At 33.2% G+C, this 23,849-nt stretch overlaps 1 protein-coding gene and 1 pseudogene across 1 annotated transcript; both read right to left on the reverse strand.

Annotated features, from left to right (window-relative positions):
• Positions 1 to 1,892: 1,892 nt before the first annotated feature.
• On the reverse strand, positions 1,893 to 8,072 carry LOC114417078 (annotated as a pseudogene).
• An 11,207-nt stretch (positions 8,073 to 19,279) lies between these two features.
• Positions 19,280 to 20,697, reverse strand: LOC114414223 (zingipain-2-like). The gene is made up of 2 exons (XM_028378527.1): positions 20,223 to 20,697; positions 19,280 to 19,992 (listed from the first exon to the last, which is right to left on the reverse strand). The coding sequence occupies exons 1-2, from the start codon at positions 20,647 to 20,649 to the stop codon at positions 19,403 to 19,405; spliced, it is 1,017 nt and encodes a 338-aa protein (XP_028234328.1). The 5' UTR covers positions 20,650 to 20,697; the 3' UTR covers positions 19,280 to 19,402.
• Positions 20,698 to 23,849: the final 3,152 nt, after the last annotated feature.

Below are 23,849 nucleotides of genomic sequence, written 5' to 3' on the forward strand. Positions count from 1 at the left end.
TTATTGCACTTATTAAATACTTCTCAATTTGTAAGTGAGAGTAAAATAGTAAAGACAGGAATAAGTGTAGGAATAGAGTGCTATTACTAAATCAAATAGTTTAAAAAGGAAAGACAATTAATAAAGATGCCAAGACCAGACAAACCCAATTGGCCTACGATGCATGTAAATATGATATTCATTATTACCAATGCACTGGTATTAGTTCTACCCATTTGTTAACTACTTGCCCCTGATGCCTCACAGATGCTGCTTAAATGCATGGGCAGTGGGTTATCATTCTATGCCTAGCAATGGTAACCCAAGGATTCTTTTCTTAAGATGTTCTGTTAGGCGTTACCCTTTCCCAAGTGTATAACCCCTAAAATCGATGCATGCATTGAATCTTAAATATTTATTGGGAAATACCCTCTCCCGAGCGAATAAAACCCAAAAGAAATCTAAGAACGAATGCAAGATAACAAGAAAAGAATTAGAACGGAAAAACCTGAAATAAATTCCTTTTGCATTGATAACTCTTGAAGCACATCGTACATCGTTGGCTTTTTAGGCCTGCCAGGCCCTAACTAGGGGATTAGCCACTCATGGTCATTGAGGGCTTACAATCGGGGGTGAAGGAAAGAATGGGGATAATAAAACAAAAAATAATAAGAGAGGAAGGAAAGCTCAGGCAGTATTGAGAATAGTGCTCTGAGACGAGGTAATGTTTCCTTGGGATTGGCTCTCTATTTATGGTTGCTGAAGTGGGCTTGTGGGCCTTCGTAGTCGCGCTCAGCGCCACACCTCACGCTTAGCGCGTTCAGATCGCGCGCTGGACGCGCCATGCAGGCTTAGCCTGTGCTTCTGTTGGATCGCGCGCTGGGCGCCTAGCTGGGCTTAGCGCGCGTAATGGTTTCTGCTCCTTCGTGCTTAACGCCACGCTTAGCGCCTGCCGTTAGTTGCTCGCTTAGCGCCACTGTTGGACTGGGTCTGCTTCAGAATTTCCTCTTTCTCTTCCTTCCTGTTGCCATTGTTGCTTAATGTATCCTCATTTTTCGTATCTGCAACCAGAAATTCAATTTAATTAATTTTTTTAACTTTTAATTATAAATAACTGCTAAATAATTAATTTTAAGTCAAAATTTGACTATTTAACTACTATTAATTCACAATTATTTAGCAGTTATCAGTTGTCTTTTATATTAATTATTTTTTTTCTAAAATACTCTTAATTATTTTATACTAAATGCTATATGTATTAAAAGAATTCTCTCTCTCTTGTAAGGATAGAAAAAAAATAGCCTGACATACATTAATTGATTAGGTAGAAAATAATTAATTAGAAAGAGAAAGATGAGAGTCTCAATAACTTGAAGAGTAATTTTAGAAAAATAATATAAATTGATAAAGAATTTAATGTTAGTAACAAAATTGACTAACTTTCTTGAAGCATGTAAATTAGGTAAAAAAGTCTTATAATTTTAAAAACAGTATATGATGAGAAATTAAGTCCATTACAATATTCTTCCATTATCAATCCTTGAAGGCTATGTATCATGTGTTGTTAAACTAAGCACTCGGATCAATTCATAGTCGGTATCTATGAAACCAAATCAAACCACAATTATTTAATTTATTTATATTACAATATTTATTAGTTACATATAATGATATATAATATTTATATTATTTATTGAAATATTTTATTTCTTTATTCTGATAATAAAAGTTGCAATGACGATACCAACTAGTAATATATTTATCAATACATTAAATAACCAAAATTAAATCATACTAGATCGCAAATATTCTTTAAGTATAAATATAAACACTTAAAAAAGATACGAGAAAATAACCTATCAAAAGAAAAATGATTGATAGGATTGAATTGATTAATAAAGTGATTGGAGGATAAGTAAAATAATAAATAAATAAATAATAGAATGTAGAGTGTTAAGTGGATATTGTTATTGTGTGAGGAGTGATAACACACTTTCAAACTATAAAGCAAACATGAAACACAATTTGCATAATTGAACTATTTAAGTCGTTGGATAAGATGAATCCAAGGCAACTCCACACAAACCATGCTTGACAGTTATACCTCGCTGCATCCTTATGAATCCTTTCTCATCCCAACCTGTGCCCCATGAATTCTTCACTATCCAATAGTCAGTTTCATTAGTTGTGCCATAACCAACTGCAGTAACGCCATGGTCTAGGTCAGTTCCACATTCTCCCGTGTAAATCCCACCAGCATAAAACATGAAATGACCATTATTTGCATCAATGGAAACTGACACAGGTTGGTTAGCCACAGCTTTCTGGAGTGCCTCCTCACTATAGGAAGGAACTGTCTCATACCCCTTAATTTGAGCCACTGTGGAAGCTGCTATGGTTGTGTTACAAGTCCCATTAACTCCCTTGTAGGGGTAGTTAGCCTTAGTGGTGATTCCACCATTTTTAATAATGAATTCAAACCCATCTTCCATATAAACCCCTTCACAACCTTGGTCTACACCTTTTGTGTCACAAGACACTAGCTCTTGCTCTTAGAGGGAGACCAGGTTTCCTGTAGTTATTTGGTGGATGCCCTCAGTTGCTGCCACGGTTGAAAATGCCCAGCAGCTCCCTAGTTTTTCAAACAAAATTAGCATGAACATGATCCAAATCGTTTCAATATATACAATGACTATGAATTTTAATTGTATTTTTTAATTTTCTACATGTGTCTTTTATATCAGAGATAATCTTGTTCCAAAACTAGACTTTGGTCCGTGAAGATGCACGGCTCATACTCCTATTTGAGTATTGAAAAGTTAGAATAATTAATATTGAGTTACATATAGGTAATAAAGTATGATTTTAAGATAACATGTTAATATTATATATTGTTTGATATTATTTAGAATAAAATAAATGATGCACAATAAAAATATGTGAATCAAACGATTACATGATTGGATAATATGTACCTCACTAAGTCATGAAAGATAAAAAACACTAAGTCATGAAACATCAAGAGACAAAAAAAAGATTTGAGAAAAAATATAAGTCAACGAAATAAGGTTATAATTAATTAAAACAAACTATAAACTATTTAGTCAAAATTAAAAAGAAATTAAAAAATTGTTTGATACCCAAAGGTATTGAACTTACAACATTAATAAAAATATGAGAAGAATGCACATGAAAGAACCTCTAGGATGCACATGACTACAATAAGATATTAGTAGTGTCAGACCGTACCTTCAAATTGTTGACTGCATTTTTGTCCTCTTCTTTTTGATCGAATCCATTCTATCATAAAGTAAAGAAAGCAATACACACACAAAAATTACAAAGTATAAACTTTTTGTCCACGTTTAATCTACAATTAAAATTCATAGAACATTACAAATGGTAATTGAAATCTTACAACATTAATAAAAATGTGAGAAGAAGGCACATGAAAGAACAGTTGGGATGCACATTACTACAATTAGATATTAGTAGTGTCAGTCCGTGCCTTCAAATTGTTGACTGTATTTTTTTCTTCTTCTTTTTGATTGAATCCTCTCCACCATAAATTAAAGAAAGTAATACACACACAAAAATTATAGAGCAAATTCATAGAACGTTATAGATAGTAACTGAAATCTTACAACATTAATAAAAATATGAGAAGAAGGCACATGAAAGAACCTTTGGGATGCAGATGGCTACAATTAGATATTAGTAGTGTCTGCCCATGCCTTCAAATTGTTGACTGCAATTTTTTTCTTCTTTTTGATTGAATCCCCTCCACCATAAATTAAAAAAAGCAATACACACACAAAAATTACATAGCATAAACCTAACAGAATATGCTTATTAATTCAAAAATTATGATAATTTCCATATCCTAACAAAATATTTAAAATCCATTGTTAAGTACCTATTAATTTGAAATGAAAACTAACAAAATTACAAATAAAATATTCTTATTAATTAAATGTTAATAAATTAAAAATGATTACGGTAAAAATAAATACAAAATTGAAAATGATTTGAATAATATGTTAAAATTGATAGTGTAGTATTTTAAAAAATTGATTGTTAAGTACCTACTAATTAGGAATAAGTCAACGTCTAAATTATGATTATTTCGATATCCTAATAGAATATGGTTATTAATTTGAAAATTATGATTATTTCTATATCCTAACATAATATTTAAAATTGATTGTTAAGTACCTATTAATTTGAAATGAAAATTAACAAAAATACGAATAAAATATGCTTATTAATTAAACTTCAATAAAATATATAACGTTTAATATTTAAAGGGAAAATTTTCTCTTCTATAAAAGATACATATAATTTAGAAAGAAAAAAAAATAGAATTTGGTGGATATATGATTACACTTCATCTTTACATGAAAATTTATCTGTATTTTTATAACTATTAAAATTCACTTACTTCAAACACTATAAACGTATTTAAATTACCTGACTCCAACAGATTTGTTTAGAAAAGAAAATTAGGTGGATACATGATCGCAGTTCATCTTTAGATGTAAATTTATCACTATTTTCATAACCACTAAAATTCACGTACAACAAACACTGCAACGTATTTGAATTAACTTTATTTTAGTTTAACTTTTCATTCAAATTAATTTCAACAAATCTAGAAACATATCAAGTACTTGTTAGTCAGATAATATAATCGTATTAATATCGAATGATTATAAAATTGTATTAATCTACAATTGTATCTAAAACAATAAATACGTGTCAAGTTCAATTTTCTTAAAATAAAATATAATGATATATTTCTATCAACTTTCTCAAAAATTTAAAAATGGACAATTATTTTGTCTTAACTTAAGTAGGAGTAAAAGATTTGATAATTATTTTATGTTTTTTTGAGACCGTGATTAGGTGAAGTAAAAATACAATTGTAATTAGTTTTAAAAAAAATAAATAATGGAAGGTTTTATTGAAAACACATTTTAATATATGATTCTTTTGGTGACGTTGTTGATAAAATGTAAACAACTATAAAATATTGTCTCCTTCCCCAAGGGAATTAAATAACGACATCCAAAAATTAAATACAAAAAAGAGTTACATAAATTTTTTGGCAACAAACAATTGAAAAAAGGTCATGGATTTTGGACTTCAATATTCAACTGGACTCCTCTTCATCCCATAACATCTGCTTTTTGAAAACAAAAATGATAGAAAACGAACTGATCTTAGTTTGGTTTTTTAACAACTGGACTCCTCTTCATCCCACAACAAACAAAAGACCAAAGAAGGCAGCACAACAAACAAATGATGGAAAACAAAGGTGTAAACGGACTAAAAACAAAAAAAAAATCATTTCAACAAAAAATGACCAATGGACAACAAAGATTTAACCTTTTATATTTCAAGTTTTCATAAAACCTAAAAGAGATTTATCGAATGATGCATATCTAAGATGAAAAGCACTTCCAAACAAAAAAAGATTTATGCATGTTTGTTTCAGAAAGTCACAACACCAAAATAGGCACCGAAAGATAAAGATGAAAACAAACTCAAAACTAACAAATGAAGAAATGGGGAAGAAATGGTATAGAAAACAAACCTGTAGTTACGGTTGGGGGATACCTATGATTGGTTTTCTTTCTGAGAGTTGTCGTTCTCGGATTGTTTGTTGTTCTCGGCCAAGAACATAGTGCAAGTGCAGTCAGTATATAGAAAAGTTAAAGATGGTAAAGCAATGAGCACGTTGGAGAAGGCTCAGGAACACAAAAAAGTTTAAACTTTTGTATTGCGAGAAGTCAAAAAATAAAATAAAAGTAAAACACCTAAAAAAATTTAAGCTTTTGTATTTACGAACCTGTACTCATGGAGTTTTTGAGATAAAAATCGCAGCTTTAATATGTTCTTTCACCTTCTCTGCATTCATAAAAAAATCAGCATGCCAAAAATATATTGAACCATTAGACCACCAAAAAAGGACGAAAACACAAAAAGCTAGGTATAGGAAACAATGAGCACGTTGGAGAAGGTTCACGAACACAAAAGCATTTAAACTTTTGTATTGCGAGAAGTCAGAAAACAAAATAAAGGCAGAACACCCAAAAATATTTAAGCTTTTGTCCTGCAAAAAGTCATAACACAAAACAAAGAAAAAAGACGCAAAAAAAATTGAAGCTTTTGTGTTGCAAAAAAACTTTTGTGTCAGCCACGATCAAATAAGCCCGAGGAACACAAAAAATACAATTTTTTGGACCCTCAAAACCACAAATCAAAGGAGAAATCAAATACATCACACAGAAGGATAGGATAGAAAAGAACCCAGAAATCATTTTTCGGTCCAACCAAGCAAAGAACTACCAAACCAAGCCAAAAAGCTTCAACCTTTGGATTTTCCTCATGGGAGAGAAAACAACGGCTTTACCAAGCAACAGCCTTTCGGTTTTTCAGCCAAACCAACCAAATGAAAAAAGAAAACGCAGCATGATAGGAGAGAAAAGAATCCAGAACAATGGAAAGGAACAGAGGGTTCAGAAGAATGGAGAGGAAGGAAAATGGGAAATGGAGAGTTGAGAAGCAATGGGAAACAGAGAGGGGTCAGAAGCAAAATTCAAAATGAAACGAATGTTGAAAAAATGCAAAAGCCTTGGAAACAAAATTAGTGCATCGATAACTATGCGGCACATTGGAAACGTAAATGTATCGGGTGGGTGTCAAATATTGATAATAATAGTAATATTAATAATATTTTAATAATTAATAATTAATAATTAAAGTTTTTAACACTGTACCATGATTAAGACGTTTTTGGGTGAGAATTTGGGAGCCTAAATGGACGACACGTAAGCAAAAAACGTTACATCATCCATGGCAGGGGCCTTGTTTGTATAAAGATAATAGATACATTAAAAAGAACAGCTCTCAGTGAGTATTTGAATATTATTGTGAATAATTAACCTTTTTTCTAAACTCAACTTTCATTTGTAATTTGAATTACTTAAATTATCATCCTTACAAATATATTTTTTAAAATTAATCTTTCTCTAAAGAATATTTGTTTATAGCTTAAAAGTTATAAAGTTAAAGTATTTTTAGTCCCAAAACTATACGATTTAAATAATAAACTCATTTTATCTATTGTTTAAGATAATGCATACATCTTATATAAGGAAATGATTGATTATATATAGAATGAATTAAGTATAAATAATTCTCGATAAACTTTGATAAAATTACACATAACTTTATATTTTTTTCCTACCCTAACCCATTAAGTTTGAAAACATTAATATCTCTTTAAGTCTTACATTGACATATTCTACCAAAAAGATACATGTAATGATTAAAAAAATAAAAGATATTTATATAATTACACAAATCTCAAGAGGTGTTGATGTAGTTTACTTTTTATTATTCTAATTTATTTTATATGAATCTTATATGTATCACTAAGATATGTTTATTCCATAAATGTATTGTGGCAGTAAATACATAGTAAAAAGGAGTAATTAATATATTGTAAGTTGATAAATTAATAAATAAAAATATTAAGGTGACAAATTAAATAATTCGAGATTCAGAAATATTTCAAAAGACACACATAATTAATCCGAGGAAAGCCAGTAATGATAATGTGATGGAGCACAAAAAAGTACTTATATGATCTTCTTGATCTTACCACATTGACCTTGGTCTTTGATTGGAGTAACGGCTCCTTTTTCCCTCCAGTCTAGAGCTTCAGGAATATCAGTCACGTTTTCATACTTAAATGGTGTTATGCTAAACTCATGGGTCTTCTTGAGTCCAAAACGGAAATCCTTGAATTCTTCAAGTGTAAGGTCAGCAAAGAGATTAACTCCAAGCTTGTAAGGTTTGTTGGCTGCAGCATTGAAAGATTCAATGAACTCCACATTTTCCTTGAATATCTGAAACGTTTCCTTCTCTGCTGCAACCTTATACACTTGTCCATATCGTGCAATCCAATTTTCATGTTCTTCTCTCAAGGATGTTTCATGAAGTTTGCGGGACATTACTTGGGAAATCTCAATTGAAAGGAGAAGGAATAGGGCTAAGTTTTGCTGTATTTTGCTGGTGAAAGCCATTTCTTATCAACAAAAGGTTAGTGGGTTTTGGAAGAGAAGGCTTCGTGAGATTGTTTTATATTGAGAAGAGAAATTTAAATTGCATGCATGCATTAATTGTATGGAATGAATCTGGTGATTTATATAGAGATCATAGACTTTATGTGATCCATGGAATTTTTAATCTGAATATTTTTACTTGGTTGCTTTCTGATTCAGTTCCCTGCCTTGGCAAATTACATTTGTTTGTTGTTAGTTGTTACTTTAGATGCCACGTATTGCACTATTAGACTACTTCTAATGCCTGTTTTGGTATAATGGGTATTGGTTAATATGTTCATTGTAATACCATTAATGCATCTCGCAATGCAGTCCATGAAATCATCCAAACCAACTATAAAAAGTGTTGTAACAAAAGTTTATGGCAAATCGAAAAATTACTGGCTGAGTCACGGACAATGTCGCTTTCTTTAAGACGTTTCGTGGCACTGGCAAAAATTGTGCAAGCAGACTATCAACCACAACGTCCCCAGGATAAAACAGCCCAGATCACTGTATAAGATTCCCACTGCACTGAGGGAACCTTTTCTAGAATTACACCCTGTTGTATGACTTGAAAAGTCACTCTAAAAGGCAACCGGAAAATGTGACTTAAAAAGTCACTCTTAAAATCAACCGAAAAATATGACTTAGAAAGTCACTCTGAAAGGCAACCGAAAAATATTACTTAGAAAGTCACTCTTAAAGGCAACCAAAATTTTAGAGCGACAGAAAGAAAGAGAGAGAAGTTTGCCGAAAATGCATCGGCTGAAATATGGGAGGGAGAAAGAAAAGTTGAGGAAATGTTTCTCAACTGGGGCAAGGAAAAAGGAAGAAATGAGCTCTCTATATATAGAGAGTGAAACACTATTCAAGTGTTTATCCTGAGCGATGTGGGACTTGAAGCTTTTTTTTCTTTTTTTTTTCCTTTCTTTTTTTTTCAAACTTTCATTTGTACTAACAATCCCCCACTTGAAATTTGAAAAGAAGATTTTCGAGGATATCATAAAATTGTGCATAAACAAAGGTGTCATACAACTTGAACCTTTGCATAGTGAGTAAGATTCAGATTTTACTAGAGTGACTCGAAGTCTTGAACTCTATCTCCGACATCAAACCACACACAACCTTTTCATAGGTGTATTCTATAAAGCCCGTGCGTTAAAGGCCATGCACGTCTATCCCGGTATAGTGAACGCTCAAGAAATTTTTGCCCAAAATTTCATATGAAGCGGCCCCCACTTCAACATTCACATAGGTGAGTCTATCAAGAGTACTCTTGTAGCCTAGGTACTCCACTCAATGTAGAGCATAAATCTCATTAAGAATTATGAATTTTTTTCATAACTCATCCTCTTGTTACTTCAGGAATCATGCTGCTTTCACTTATAACAGCATGTTCATCTCATATCACTTCATAACTTGTTATTACCCATTGAACCTAGTTCTTGGGATCTCCAGTCATATAGGTCGGGTTACCATCATGAATGATCATCGCAGTAAGGGCAATAGTCCCATTCTTTTAGAAGTGTTATGGACTTTCTCTCTAGCTAATCCTTTCGTCAAAGGATCTGCTAAATTATCATCAGTGCGTACGTGATCCACTCTAACAGCTCCTATTGAGAGTAATTCTCTAACAGTGTTGTGCTTACGACGTATCTGTCGTTTCTTACCATTGTAATAACGGTTCTCAATTTTTGCAATAGCTGCGGTACTATCACAATGGATCAACACAGCTGGTATCGGTCTTTCCCATAAAGGAATCTCTGCAAGTAAGCTTCTTAGCCAACTTGCTTCCTCACTAGCAGTTGCTAGTGCTATCATCTCAGATTCCATAGTGGACTGAGCTAAGATAGTCTATTTCTTTGACTTCCAAGAAACAGCCCCACCAGCTATGCTAAATATATAGCCGCTGGTTGCTTTGGAATCATCTGAAAGAGTGTTCCAATCTGCATCGTTGTATCCTTCAAGTACAGCGGGAAACCTTTTATAATGTAATCCAAGATTTATGGTTCTTTTAAGGTACCTCATTACCCTTTCAATAGCGTGCCAGTGCTCCATACTAGGTCTACTGGTAAACCTGCATAATAATCCCACAACATAGGCTATGTCGGGTCAAGTACAATCAGTGGCATACCTAAGGCTGCCAATGATACTTGCGTACTCAGTTTGTCATATACCTTCACCAGTGTTCTTAAACAGTTTTACACTTGGATCATATGGTGTACTAGCAGGTTTACAGTCAAAGTAGTCATATTTCTTTAAGATCTTCTCAATGTAGTGAGATTGATCCAGAGAAATTCCCTCTTTTGACCTAGTAATCTTAATACCAAGGATTACACTTGCTTCTCCGAGGTCTTTCATATCAAAGTTGTTACACAACAATGATTTCACATTGTTCACTACATGAATATTTGAACCAAATATGAGAAGGTCATCGACATATACACATATGATAGTGCAAATATTATTTACAGATTTGTAGTAAATGCATTTGTCACTTTCATTCACCTTAAACCCATTCGAGACTATTAAGTTATCAAACTTTTCATGCCACTGCTTAGGTGCTTGTTTTAGGCCATACAAAGATTTATCTAACTTGCAGACTTTATCTTCTTGTCCATGAATCACAAACCCTTCAGGTTGTTCCATATAGATTTCCTCTTCCAATTCACCATTTAAAAAAGCAGTTTTAACATCCATTTGGTGTACCACTAGACTGTGAATAGCAGCAAGAGATATTAGCACCCGAATAGATGTTATTCTAGTGACTGGTGAAAAGGTGTCGAAGAAATCCACATTCTCTCTTTGCCTAAAACCCTTGGCTACAAGGCGAGCCTTGTATTTATCCACAGTACCATCAGGTTTTAGTTTCTTTTTCAAGATCCATTTACAACCAATTGGTTTGCAACCCGGAGGCAAGTCTACTAAATGCCATGTCTTGTCAGATTCTAAAGAATCCATCTCATCATTAATGGCTTCTTGCCACAAGTCAGCATCCAAAAAAGACAAAGCTTCTTGGAGGTTTGATGGATCCTCCTCTAATGTATAAGCCATATAATCGGGCCCATAATCTTTAGCAATTCTTGCTCTCTTACCTCTTCGAGGCTCTATATCTGGTTTTGGTTGTGCAAGATTTTCACTACTAATAGCAGGAAGATAATTGGATGAAGTACCCCCACTATCCCTTAATTTAAAAGGAAATTTATTTTCATAAAAATCAGCATCATTTGACTCTATGATCACTTTTGCGTTTAGGTCATAAAACCTATACGCTTTGCTATTAATAGCATAACCAATGAACACACATTCATAGGCTCTACTTGCAAGTTTAACCCTCTTAGGATCTGGGATCCTTACATAGGCCAGACATCCCCAAGTTCTCAAATAAGACAAATTTGGTTGTCTTTTCTTTAATATCTCATAGGGAGATGTCTTACTTTTTGATTTGGGAATTCTATTTAGCACATAACAAACAGTTAACAAAATTTCGCCCCACCAAAAAGATGTTGCACTAGAACTCAACATAGTAGCTACAACTAATTCTGTAAAAGTTCTGTTCTTTCTTTCAGCTTTACCGTTCATTTCAGGTGAATATGGAGCAGTCGTTTCATGTATGATTCCATGCAAATTATAAAACTCATTAAACAAACTGGAATCATACTTTGTGCCTCTATCACTTCGAAGTTTCTTAATTTTCTTATTGAATTGATTTTCAATTTCTGTTACAAATAACTTAAACATGTCAAGCGCTTCACTTTTATTTTTCATAAGATATACATATGTATAATCAGAGCAGTCATCAATAAAAGTGATAAAATATCGTTTTCCATTTCTGGTCAACGTTCCATCAAATTCACATATATCAGAATGTATTAAATCCAATGGCTCAGATTATTTAACTACTGATTTATGTGATTTCTTAGTTATTTTAGATTGACTGCAAAAAACACATTTTTCAAAGTGATTTGAAGATAGCTTTGGAATAAAACCTAAGTTACTCATATTAGATATGCAACGACTATTTATATGACAAAGTCTAGAATGCCAGATATTAAAATCACACAGCATGTAAGCAGAAGGAGAAACTTTATTAATATCAAGATTCAATTTGAACATGCCATCAGTGGCGTACCCTTTTCCTACAAATACCCCATTCTTCGTCAAAGTAAATAAATCTGCACCTATGGTCTGAGTAAACCCAGCCTTGTTTAAAAGAAAACCAGAAACCAGATTCTTTCTCATCTCTGGAGTATGCATCACATCTTTGAGAATCAAAGTCTTTCCAGAGGTAAACTTCAGTTCAACATCTCCAGTTCCAGCAACAGTAGTGGTGTGGGAATCACCCAACAACACTTTCTTATTTTCAACATTCGTGTATGTTTTAAACATAGCACGATCATAGCAGACATGGCGGGAGGCGCCAGTGTCTACCCACCATCCATCTGATCCTCCAATCATATTGATTTCTGTTATCACAACTATGTATGGCTCTTGAGTCATATTAGCCTGGGGAGCACCTGTCATTGAAGGATTTCTGCATTTACGTGCCATATGTCCCGGTTTGCCACAATTGTAGCAGAGGAATGGCTCACCGGGATTATTCTTAGCAGGTGGATGTTGTCTAGCATGTTGGACCCTTGGGGGGTTCTTGTTGCGGTTGGAGGTATTGCTCACATTGCGGTTTTGATTCTTAAAGTTTTTGCCAATAGGCTTCAGAACTGCACCTGTGTTCTTCCTTTTAGTGTTGTTGTGAGACACAACCAACACTTCATCTTTTTTATCTTGTCTGCGTGCCTCTTCCTCAATGCGTAGACATGTGATCAGAGACTCCAAAGAGAATTCTTTGGTCTTGTGTCTGAGAAGGTTTTTGAAATCCTTCCAGCCATAAGGCAATTTGTCTATGATGACAGCAACCTGAAATTGCTCATCCAATGTCATACCCTCTGATATGATATCATGAGCAATTTTCTGTATCTCATGGGATTGAGACTATACTGATTTATCATCAGTCATTTGATACTTGAGGTAGCGGCTAACAGCATACTTTTTAGTCCCAGCTTCCTCAGTATCATACTTCTTTTCCAAAGCCAGCCAAACTAATTTGGCAGACTTATATGGGCTATAATAATCATAGAGATCATCAGCTAACCCATTCAAAATGAAATTCTTGCATAGATAATCATTTTCATTCCAGAGAGCTAATTCCATAGTCATTTTATCCTTCACTTCCTTCTCAGCATCCTCAAATACCACCGGAATATCAGTGTTCAAAACATAGACAACTTTTCTCATAGTTAAATATAACATCATCTTTTGTTGCCAACGTTTGAAATTATACCCTTCAAACCTAAAAGGTTTGTTGAGGTCATTGCTGTTCGAGCCAGTAATATCTACGGTAGCCATAGCAGAACCGAAACCGTCTTAAAATTGTTGTAACAAAAGTTTATGGCAAACCGAAAAATTACTGGCTTAGTCACAAACAATGTCGCTTTCTTTAAGACGTTTCGTGGCACTGCCAAAAATTGTGCAAGTAGACTATCAACCACGACGTCCCTAGGATAAAACAGCCCAAATCACTGTATAAGATTCCCACTGCACTGAGGGAACCTTTTCTAGAATTACACCCTCTTGTATGACTTGAAAAGTCACTCTAAAGCCACCTGAAAATATGACTTGAAAAGTCACTCTAAAAGGCAACCGGAAAATGTGACTTAAAAAGTCACTCTTAAAACCAACCGAAAAATATGACTTAGAAAGTCACTCTAAAAGGCAACCGAAAAATATGACCCAGAAAGTCACTCTTAAAGGCAACCGAAAAATATGACTTAGAAAGTCACTCTTAAAGGCAACCAAAATTTTAGAGCGACAGAAAGAAAGAGAGAAAAGTTTGCCGGAAATGCATCGGCTGAAATATGGGAGGGAGAAAGAAAAGTTGAGGAAATATTTCTCAACTGGGGCAAGGAAAAAGGAAGAAATGAGTTCTCTATATATAGAGAGTGAAACACTATTCAAGTATTTATCTTGAGCGATGTGGGACTTGAAGCTTTTTTTTTCTTTTTTTTTCCTTTCTTTTTTTTTCAAACTTTCATTTGTACTAATAAAAAGAAAGACTAAATAAAAATAAAATGTTGCATTTTGACTTTTGAGATGCAACTTTTTGTCCTTTCATATGCATTCTCTTTCCCACCTTCAGATTCGTCAAAGAATCTCACTTTTCGATGTTAAATGACAAGAAAAATGTTATTGCTGATCAGTATGCTATACAATCAAGATTATAATAAGCATGCCACTGGCCTAACGCATATGTCTTTGTATCTTGATGTCAACAACAATCTCTGTAAATTCATGTCAACAATAACCAGGAGTTATTCAATATACATAGTCAATGTTTAATTGATGAAATATTCTATACACAATAGTCAATATAATGTTAATAATTGCACGTGTATATATGCATTTTTAGCTTGTTTGTTACACGGAATATATATTTTTATGTAATTAAATTTTATAATTATAATTATAATTATACATGTTAATATAATTACAATTATATATGCCCACTATTCTTCCAACTAGTTAAAAATATTTTTAACACCTATTTGGTCGATGTATAGCTGTAAAATGTTTGTTTACTGTAGTACGTTTTTCTCAACCAATTAATTATATATGCAATTGCTTATCCAAAACAAAACAAAAAATATTCATTAAAGTCTCCAATTATCGGTGGTAATTAAACGCTGTTACCTCTGGTCGTATTTTATTTTATTTTTTTGCGCGTGATAGTCTATTTTACTACGGCAGTTGTGATGTATAAATAGATATTTACTTAGTTCATTATTTCTAACGTTCTGAATAATTAATCAGGTAACTTTTTATATTTGTAATATTACTCCATATTTTGGATTTGTATGTTATTTTAAGTGATATTTTTTTTACTTAATTGTAAATTTTATCATCAAATTTTTATTATTTTTATAAATTTTACCACTTAAATTTTACTTTTGTGAATTTTATTATTAACTTTTATAATTTTACAATTTTTATCACTAAATTTTCTTTTTCACGAATTTTAGTATCCAACTTTAAACATTTTTATAAATTTTATCATCCCATTTTTTTTTACTTTTGAGCATGTTTTCATCACCTTGGTAACAAAACGATGTAAAAATGACTTTTGTGCATTTTACTATCATCCGTCAAGAGAGATGAAAGTCGGCCTTAGTGATCCAACGATGCTAAGTGGAAGGATTGTCACTCAATGGGTAAAAGTTACTCTAGGGATAATAGGCTAATCTTCCCCAAAGCTCACATTGACGAGAAGGTTTAGCACCTCGATGTCAGCTCTTCGCCACCTTGGAGTGTTGTATGTTCCAAGGGTTGGATTGTTCGCCCATTAAAGCGGTACATAAGCTGGGTTTAGAATGTTGTGAGATAAATGGGTCCATATCTGGTGTGGGCATGAGAGCATTAAGAAGACATTTCCCTAGTACAAGAATATTGGGAAGGACTCACCTTTGGTGTGCCAGTTATCGTGCCCAGCCACGGTAAACGTTGGGTTGCCAAGTGTGGAGTAGATAATTGCTGAAAGCATCTAAGTAGTAACCCTAAGGTGAGTGCTTTCATATTTCAACTTCCCCAAAGCCTCCGGTAGCACAACTGAGATAGTGATGGGTTCTCTGGCCCAACAGGGATGAAGTGAAATTTTTTAAAGAATTCAAGAGAAGGTCACAGTGAGATGAGTTGTTGCTAATTAATGATAGGTGTCAAATAGAAATGCAATGATATATGTATCTGAGGCATCCTAACAAACCGTAGACTTGAACCTTGTTCCTACATGATCCAATCAATTCGATCTATCTACATCGATTGTGGTTATAACTGATGTAAAAAATTACTTTCTACATTGGTGATAATAATTACAACTGATGTCAAAAGTCAAAATAATACATCTTTCACCAATGGTGATAAAATACATAAAAATTTAAATTTTGGATGGTACAATTTTCAAAAATAAAATTTGGACATGGTACCACATTGCATATAGGATTGAGTTTTAGTGTATATGTTGCATAACGCTTGTGTATTGATCGACATTGATTGATTTAGTGATATTGTGTTTTGATCATTGAGTACGTGAATATTGTGAAAACGAATGAGACGTGTGGTGTTGTGATGTGATGTTGTGTGACAAATTGGTGAAATAATGTGAGCTATGCTTAAGTAAGTTGTATTTTGTTTATATGATATTTATACCTACATGCTGTCTTGTTTCTCTCTATTAGTTAGGAATGTGATAACTCACTCCCCATGTGCTATTTGTGTTTGGATCCTCTGATGATCTCGAACTTTGTATTCGTGGGAGCAGATGATTAGGTGAATGACTATGAAGAACCTCATGTTAGAGGACACGAGAACACAATACTCTGATAGGATGTGACATTAGGGTATAGGTTTCTATATTAATTGCATGAAGTCATGGACGACCTTGTTTTGAGCCGAGATAATTTATTATTTATTTGGACAAATTTTATTAAGATGTTAGAAAAGTGAATGTGAACCTTTTATCCTTTTGAAAGACTTGTATTTAAATATGTTTTAATAACTTTTAATTAATTCTAATTTCTTATTATGTGAGGGGTAGAGGGTATCACAGTAAAAAATTCATGGGGCACACGATGGGGTGAAAATGGATACATAAGAATGGAACAAGGCATAAATGCCCAAGAAGGCCTATGGGGCATTGCCATGGATGCCTGGTACTAGGGGTGGGAATAGGCCAGACTTTAAAAATTAAAAGGCCTGAGACTATCTTTTTTATAAAATATGCTAGTTCAGGCCAGACTTTATGTAGGTCAGGTCGTAGGCCCCTATAGGTCAGCCTGGCCTATTCCCACCCCTACCTGGTACCCAACTTCTTGATTAAAATCCTCTGCTATATGTGATATTGTTTAGCATTTCCTTAGTTTTCCAATTGTTGATGCATGGAAATTTAAATATTCAATCTCTAATTATGTTTCACAAATGTGCTTCCATGCAAGAAAAAGTTTTACACGATTGATGTTTTGTTGTAAATTAATCAGTATATGGAGTTACTTTTTTATGGCTTAAAACTGCTACAAAATGATAATTTGAATATATATGATCAAAGACCTAATTAAAAAAATAGTTTAAAAACCTACGAGTAATTTAAACTAATATTTTTGCTAGTCAAATTTATATTTGTATAATTTGTTCTTACTACCTTGTTCACATACTATTTTAATATTCAAGGTTAAGAGTTTTATGACTTTTATCCAACAAGGCAGGGGATAGAGGGTTATTGTTATGATCCATTTTCCACCATAACAAGCATTGCTGCATTGGATATATTGGTTGAGTGCGCCTCTTTGGATTAACTCTTCAATTTTGTCATTTCGAGTCCATCATTCCTCTGTGATGTGACCATAATTCTGATGCTACAGTCATTGTTTGGTCTGTGATCTACCCAACCGACGGTCTGGATGGAGGTGGTGATGACAACAACTCAACATTAAATGCCTCTTCCAACACCCTTGCCCGATTTTCATTCGAAGGAGTATAAACTGTATAATATCCGTACTTAGGCCCCTTCTGTGATTTCTTAATTTCTTGTCTTGGTTGGGCCTGAAATGATCTTTCCTACTTGACTTTTCTTCTATTCTCCCGATCTCATCTTGTTGCTAAACTCGGATAACTCCTCTATTTGAATATATCCAACAGCCTTAGCCTGCAACTCGTTCATGCTTCCAGGTCGTTTCTTTCATAAGCTGTCTGCAAATTATCCTGACTTCAAGGCAGTTATCATAGAATGTAGGGCTAAACCAAGATATAGATCTCGGATTTTAACTGAAACTGTAGCAAATCTCTCCATGAATTTGCGTAGAGGTTCATCATTGACATGGTGTATGCTGCAAGTGCAACTGGTGTGGTCTGCTCGTTGCATACTATGCACCAAATCTCTAAGCAAGTGTTTCAAATGATACGATAGACCTCGGCGGAAGCTCTATTTTCTTACATCTAAACACATCAAAGTTCCTTTTGAATTGGGTCTGAGTCAGTAAAATGAGAGAAGTCATGAATACCTTAGTCAATATTTTTATTACGATTGTAAAAGGGATATAAAAAAACTGACTTAGCTTTTATTTTTCAAACATGCCAAATAAAGAAACTTGTTAGTGTTTCTTGGAAAGAAGTTTGTGCTCCCATTTCTTCAGGTGGATTGGGAATTAGGCCACTCAAAGATATAAATAAGGCTGTCATGCTTAATCTTTGTTGTATGATGTACACTTCTCATGAGACTTGGGCTCATTTTCTTAGAGATCGCTTTTTTCATGTCAGTATGTTGTTGAGGTTTGGCAATGGCTGAGTAGTGCATTGAAGGTTAGCTTAGACTTGTCATTGCCTATTAGCTTATTGTCTGCTTGTAAGCAAGACTTAAGCTCTCAGGTCTTGGATATGTAGTAGCTGCAGGGATTATTAATGTGATTTGGTTTCTTTGGCATAGCAGAAACCAAATTCGTTTTGAGAATGGTGTGGCTTCCAAAATAGCAATTCAGCTTAATGTATCTATGGCCGTTGCGCTTTCTAGAAATTTCTCCAAAGGAATGATTGCGATTGAATATGCATGAGTTTGGTATTCTTAAATTTTTTCATATTCTGAGACATGCTGGTAAAGCTGCTAACATTAAACAAGTCTCATGAATGGCTCCAGCTTCTGGTTGGATCAAGGTCAATACGGATGGAGCTGCGCAGGGCTCTCCGGGTGTTGCAGCAAGTGCAGGCTTGTTCAAAGATGATCAAGGGAGCTTCCTTGGAGGGTTTGGGTTTCACTTGGGAGTCTTTTCACCTTCACTGCTGAACTGATGGCAGTACTCAAAGCCATTGATATAGCTAGACAACATCAGTGGAATAGTATTTGGTTGGAAAGTGATTCCACTTATAGGTTCAGGGTATGTAGCAGAGGTTTAATAATTTCTACTAATAACATAACTTGTAATTGGTTATTGTCAACATTCTATTGATCATTTAAAATGACGTTTAATCTCATTTTCTACTTGAGATCGATTAGACAAACCCTCTAGATATGTCTACAAAGGCAGTAAGTACTGCTTGTACAAGCATAAAGATAAAATTGAAGGAAAAGAGACACCAAGGCAAAGCTCAGATCATGCGTAGATGTAATAATATATCAAGTAAATTAGTGTTTGAAAAATCGAAAATATTACATGCACCGATGAGAATGCAAAATAAAGTAAATTTGAAACACAAATTATCGTTAGAAGGCTTAATTTCTAAGCAGTTGGGTACGAGGCATCCATGGCAATGCCACAAAGGCCTTCTTGGGCATCTATGCCTCGTTGCATTCTTATGTATCCTTCTTCACCCCATTGTGTGCCCCATGAGTTCTTCACTATCCAATACTCATGAGTACCATCATCAGTGGTACCATAACCAACAACAGTAACACCATGGTCTAGCTGAGTCCCACATTGTCCTGTGAAAACCCCACTTGAGTAGAATTGGAAACCAGATCCTCCAGCATCAATGGAAACCGACACTGGTTGGTTTGCAACTGCTTGCTGCAGTGCCTCCTCACTGTTAGCAGGTACTGTTTCATAGCCCTTTATTTGAGCTGCTGGAGAAGCCTCTTTGCTTGCATCACAAGTTCCATCAACTGCTGTGTAAGGGTAGTTTGCCTCACTGCTGATTCCACCATTTTTAATAATGAATTCAAACCCATCTTCCATGAGACCTCCATCACAACCATGATCCACGCTGTCGCAATCCACTAACTCTTGCTCTGAAAGGGACATTAGCATACCTGTACTTATCTGGTAGATACCTTCTGTTGCAGCAACTGTTGAAAATGCCCAGCAGCTACCTGTTTAATTCATTTACAAATTAACCAATATTAATTAATGCCATCATGACAATGATATATACAAAAGAAAATAGTATCACTTTAATTTATGGTTCATTTTCTTTGTGTTAATCCAGGTGGTCTAGCTCAGATGATTGAGCAAGGTACGTGAGTTATTGTAAACTCCCTGGTACCTGTCTTTGATTCCTACTGATAAAAAAATAAATAAAAGTTCTCTGTTACTTGATTACCACATTGGCCTTGGTCCTTGACTGCAGTAACAGCTCCATTTTGCCTCCAATCCACTGCAGTAGGAATATCAGTAACGTTTCCATACTTGAATGGTGTTTGTGAATGTGATCCCTTGTATTTGTATCCATTATGGGAAGCCACAAATTCCTCATTGGTTTGGTCAGCTAGGTGATTGATGCTAAGCTTGTAAGGTTTGTTCCCGGCAGCATTGAAGGATTCAATGAATTCAACATTATCCTTGAATATCAGTAAACGTTTTTGCTTCTCTGCAGCATCCTTATATACCTTCCCATATTTCTTCATCCACTGCTCATGTCTTTCGGACATGGATGCCTCATGGAGGTTGCGGGACATTACTTGGGAAGTGCAGATTGAGAGAAGGAGCACAAGAGCTAAAATGTGCTGCTTTTTGCCCATGGAACCCATGTCTTTTCTCAACAATGTATCAATCTTGATTAATAGTTTGTATATTGAGTTTTGTGTTTGGAAATTAGGTAATTGGTGTGCTCTGAATGCAATGTTTCGAATGGTATATATAGGAGTGAGAATTTTTTTAACCAGAATCAGAATGAAGTTTTGTTTTCTATCGGACGACCCCAACTATGTAAGTTTGCTGTGTAGAATATATATATCTCTTGCTTCTGTCTTAGAAATCAAAAGAGGGGCTAACCAAGCGTGGGAATTTTGTTCCAAATATATTTATTTGAAGGTTAAATATTGACATTTGACTAATTTTTAGAAGACTTAATTGATAATAAGAAAAGAGAAACAAAACAAAAGAAGAAGAAAAGATGCACAGCTAGCTGATATTATAAAATTTGGCACTTAATTTAGTATAAGTATTTATCTGAGAGAGAGGTGTCGTTGCCTCTGCCTTGATGCCTCATCCTGTACTATTATACTATCTGTCTTCTATTATACTACTACTAATTAATGTGTTGCAATATTTGAGCAATCAAACAAATATTTTAACTTGCTAATTCAATTAGATGCAACATATTGTATCATTAGACTATTAGTAATGTGTTGTATTTTGAGTCTACTTTTGTCCTTCATAATATCAAAGAGTCTCACATTTGGATTACATGTACGAGGGAAATGTTAGTGTTAAGTATAACAGATACTTTATCGTTGCATCTTCATGTCGATTATAATCATTATTAATGTCATTCTATCATTTATAATACCAAATATATTTTGAAAAAACACAGTTGTCATCAATGTTATGTTATTAGGATCTTTTCTTTCAAGTATATTTTTTTATCAAGAAAATTTAAACCCGTTATCTTGCTTAAAAGATTTCAGATCAAATTTACTTAGGTAAACAACTTATTTGGTGTTAGAAATAAGAATTTATAAGGATAATCCTAAAACTTTTTAAAAGAAAATAATAAAACTAAGCAACAGTATATTTCTTAAAACACTTTTTTCACCTTTTTTTGTTAAATACTAAAACTTATAAACATCTCATTCTCTATTTAATAGAGTTTACATGAGATTAATCCTAATAACTAAAAATACATTGAAAATGAGTTAATTGTTTTTATTTATTGTTAGTTGAATTATTGCTTTTAAGATGTGTGCAAAATGTAAGGTAAGTCACTTTTTTATATTTCTTTAATGTAATTATAAGATGTCCGTTCACCGATTAAGGTGTTCAATTCAAGGGTTTTTTATGGGTTTAGGTGTAAGAAAATATATCAAATGAATTTTGAGGACAAGTTCTAGATTATTCTTTAGGTTGTCCCAACCTGGTCTAATATCGTTATATTTTTAATCAATTATGAATTTTGTCATAAATAAATCTTTTAATTAATTCATTTTTTATTTTATATTCCTTTTATATTAAATCATACATGATATTTAAGGCTTAAATATTTATTTTTGTCTATAAATATGTCACTTTTTTTTTCTGTTACTCCATTTTTTTCATTTTTCAGTTGTGTGATTCTTTTTTTTTTAATTTTGATCTCTGTAAGTTTTTTTTTCCACTTTTAGTTTCCACAAGTTTCTTATTTTAGTCCCTATAATTTTTTTTTTATTTTTAGTCCTTATAATATCACTATAAGCGTGACACTACTATTACTGTTGACGTTGCATCGATAGAATGGCTTTTCTTTATGATAGGGCATTGATGATGACATTTTTTGCTCACATGGTGCACAATGATGTCATTGTTAACAAATTTTGTAACTATGACTCTTGATAGAGACTACAAATAAAAAAACATAAATTTAAAGGAACTAAGACTTGAAAAATAAAAATTATGCAAAGACAAAAAATAAAAAAGGATAAACTTATAATGACCAATTTCATACTTAAGCTTCCCAAATTTGACATAATATTCTAACTTAATTTCTTTTTTGGTGTGAGCTGAGGATATCTCCCCTCTCCAACCATAGTCCGAGACTAATTTCTTTTCAAATGTAGAGATAATTGAAGTGAGCTTTGAGTCTTCCAATAAAGTATTCTTCATATACTAATTTTGTCCCTAAATATAAGACTTGTTTTCTTTTTGTAAGACTCTTTTGAAGTTGTCTTTTATGTTAATTATTTTTTGTCTAAAAGACCCTTGATTATTTTATACTAAATGCTTTATGTATTAAATGAATTCTCTCTCTCTCTCTCTCTCTCTCTCTCTCTCTCTCTCTCTCTCTCTCTCTCTCTCTCTCTCTCTCTCTCTCTCTCTCTCTCTCTCTCTCTCTCTCTCTCTCTCTCTCTCTCTCGTGTAAGGATAGAAAAAAAATAGACTATCATACAATAATATAAATCTATAAAGAATTGGTATAAAGAATTTGAAGGGTAATTTTAAAAAAATATTATAAATCTATAAAGAATTTAATGTTACTAACTAAATTGACTAACTTTCTTGAAGGTTGTGAATTACGTAAAAGAGTCTTATAATTTTAGGGACGGAGGTATATATGGTCAAAAATTAAACCCTTAACAATATTATTAAGAACTCAACTATCTATCAATTATGCTAAATCTTGTTGATTCTAACTTAATGTCTTTCATCATCAATCGTTGAAGACGATGTATCATGTGCTGTTCAACTGAGCAGTTCGGTACAATTCACAGTCAGTATTTATGAAATCAAATCAAATCACAATTACTTAATTTATTTGTATTATAATGTTTATTAGTTACATATAATAATATATAATACTTTTATTATTTATTAAATATTTTCGTTTCTTTATTCTGATAATAAAAGTTGGAATGACGATACCAACTAGTAATATATTTATCAATACGTTCAATCACCAAAATTGAATCACACTGGATTGCAAATATTTTTATCTATAAATATAAACACTTATAAAAGATAAGAGACGATAACACAAAAAAAATTATTAATAGGATTGAATTGATTGATAAAGTGATTAGAGGATAAGTAAAATAATAAATAAATAAAAAATGGAGTGGAGAGTGTTAGGTGGATATTGTTATTGTGTGAGGAGTGATAACAATTTAACAAACTTTCAAACTATAGAGCAAACATGAAACACAATTTGCATAATTGAACTATTTAAGTTGTTGGATAAGATGAATCCAAGGCAATTCTGCACAAACCATGCTTGCATTGCTTAGCAGTTATACCTCGCTGCATCCTTATGTATCCT

This window comes from Glycine soja, chromosome 6 (assembly GCF_004193775.1).
Source record: "Glycine soja cultivar W05 chromosome 6, ASM419377v2, whole genome shotgun sequence".
Classification (NCBI taxonomy): Eukaryota; Viridiplantae; Streptophyta; class Magnoliopsida; order Fabales; family Fabaceae; genus Glycine; species Glycine soja.